Source organism: Centruroides sculpturatus, unplaced genomic scaffold, assembly GCF_000671375.1.
Source record: "Centruroides sculpturatus isolate CEXI.00-Female unplaced genomic scaffold, Cexi_2.0 scaffold1080, whole genome shotgun sequence".
In the NCBI taxonomy this organism is placed as follows: Eukaryota; Metazoa; Arthropoda; class Arachnida; order Scorpiones; family Buthidae; genus Centruroides; species Centruroides sculpturatus.
The window spans coordinates 32,220-34,798 of record NW_019385284.1 but is presented as its reverse complement, the minus strand read 5'-3'; the positions used below and the strand labels follow the sequence as shown (position 1 = coordinate 34,798).

The 2,579-nt window shown below is 29.4% G+C and overlaps 1 protein-coding gene across 1 annotated transcript in view; it reads right to left on the bottom strand.

Moving 5' to 3' along the window:
• LOC111637165 (multidrug resistance-associated protein 5-like) overlaps positions 1–2,579 on the bottom strand; it is a 48,358-nt gene that overhangs the window by 14,084 nt on the left and 31,695 nt on the right. The window contains exons 9-10 of the mRNA XM_023382589.1: positions 1,921–2,114; positions 1,648–1,842 (exon numbers count right to left, since the gene is read on the bottom strand). Of these exons, the coding sequence (XP_023238357.1) occupies positions 1,648–1,842; positions 1,921–2,114 (389 nt within the window). The remainder of the gene's footprint in view (positions 1–1,647; positions 1,843–1,920; positions 2,115–2,579) is intronic.

Genomic DNA, 2,579 nt, shown 5'->3' with positions numbered 1-2,579 from the left:
GCCAATAAGCTGCCTCGACTTGTTCGATTATGTTATCAACTCAATTTCATATTTATTTTCACATTTTCACTTTGCGGTTCTTCTCTGTTCTTCTTCCGTTATTTACACGTGTAGATCATTTCATTGTTATCCACATTTGATATCATCATTTATCACATACTTCCATGACACTCTTGTATGTCCGCTACAACTGCCAAGAATTAACGCGATTGGCAAAGAGTAGTGACAGCGGGCCAATAGAGAGCAGGATCCTTGCCATAATGCGGTTTGCGCGCCAATTTTCGTACGTGCATTAATCAAGCCGAATAGTTTGGCCGAATATTCAGCTATTTGGCCACGCTCCTGGCCGAATATTCGGTATTCGGCCTCAGGCCGAATATACTATTCGTTGCAACACTAATTAATATGTATCACTTAAAAAAATTTTAATGAAGATATTTATCTTAATTATGAAAATATAGTAGCATGTTTTTTTTATTTTTGGAACCTAACCCTCCTTTTCGTATTAGTTCTTTGTTTCGTATAACACAGATTCGCATAACACGGCAATTTTTTGGAACGTAACTACCGTGTTATACAGGGGTTACCTGTATTTTGCTCTTTTATTACCAAAAAGGTAAGAATGCTGTTCAAGTGAGAAAAAAATTGTGTGACGTGTATGGAGAAGATGTATTGATGTTCTGTGAATACATCTTCTCCATAACAGTGTCAAAACTGGTTTACAAAATTTCATATATTGAAATTGCCAGAATGAAATATAAATATAAAACGAATAAGATACACCATATTCTGGATGACCAGCTGAAGCCAATGAAAACAAAATAAAGGTACTGATTGAAGCAAACTGCCGAATAACAACACATGAAATCACTAAGAGACTAAATTTGTCTATTGAACTGTTTATGATTACTTGAAACAAATTGGTTTCATTTCAAAGCTTGATATATGGATTCCACATGTTCTTAAAGAGAGATGCTCTCTTTGGTGGGATTTTAAGGAAATTTTTTTTGGAGCTTTTACCAAACAATTTAACAATTGATTTGAAAGTGTACTGCCATCGAGTAAACAAATTGAGTAATATCATCAAACAGAAAAGGCGGTCAGAATTGATCAACAAAACAGGTGTAGTGTTTTACCACGATAATGTCAAATTTCACACAAGTTTGTTAACTCGTCAGAAACTGTTATAACTTAGATGGGACGTGTTATCGCACCAACCATATTCACCAGATCAAGCACACTCAGATTATTACTTGTTCCAGTCTATACAAATTTTTTTAACTATAAGACATTTACTTGAAATGACAATGTCAAAAATCACTTGGATCAGTTTTTTGTAAGCAATGATCAAAACTTTTATTAATGTGAAATCATGCTACTACCAGAAACGATGACAATAGGTATTTGACCAAAATGGTCAACATATAATTCAATAAAATATTTATTTATTATAAAAATATTGTGTTTTCTTCCACGAAAAAAAAACGAAATTACTTTTCGAACAACCCAATATATAAGCTTAGAGCAGCTAATATTTATTGTTTGACTGATGTTAAATCTATTTGTATATTACTATTCATATTTTTATAAAAATGTAATAGTGTTCTATAGCAATAGAATAAATTAAATATTTACATAAAAACTTACCTTTGCACAAAAGATTCCTTTTATTATTCCAAGAATTAATACAACAACAACAGATAAAGCATAGATTAACTGATAATGATATTCTTCTAAATGTTTTGTATTATCATCTTTAAATTCAGAACTGTTGGACAGTAATGAAGGCAGAGATTCATTAAATGTAAAATTTTGTTTCCAATTTTTAGAAGAGCTCCGAAACTGAAATTAAAAGATTTTATTTTAGAATAAAAAGTTATCGTCTATAATTTGAGTTACTATGAAGAAACTATTACTTACTGTATCCATCCAATATCTCAACCAAACAAAACTAAATAACAGAGAAGAAACAAAAGCTAGAAAAAGAAATAATAATAATCCAATAACAAAGGGACCTCCTGAAGAGCTTATATAATGACGATAGGATTTCCAAGAAACAGCACCTCTACCCATATCTTCAGCAATGACAAGTTTGTTTGTATCAAAATTATCATCTATGCAGAAAAATATATTCTTTCAATTATTTTGATTTTGATATATGTAATGATTATTATTAAATTAGATTATGTTAGTAATACGATTTCAGTAAATTTTCTATAATAATTTAAAGAAGAAATATTTCAATTTTTATTTCTAAATTACAATAGAAGAAATAAATATATATTTCAGAAAAAAACAGTGCTTTTTACATAAAAGAGTATCAAATTTATTGCAATAAAATCTAACAATCTTAATTAATACAAAATCATAAATTCATGGAGTGATTTCAAAAGACATATTTCAGATACAAATACATCAAGCAAAAGTGGTCTAATAATAAACAATATATAATTTCTAAATAATTCTTAAGAAAATTTTGTTTTATATTGTCGATTACCACAGAATGTTAAATATGGGCTGAGTTACTGATTTTCAAAAAAGTTTACTGGGCCTCTGTATTCTGATGCTTTCTAATATAT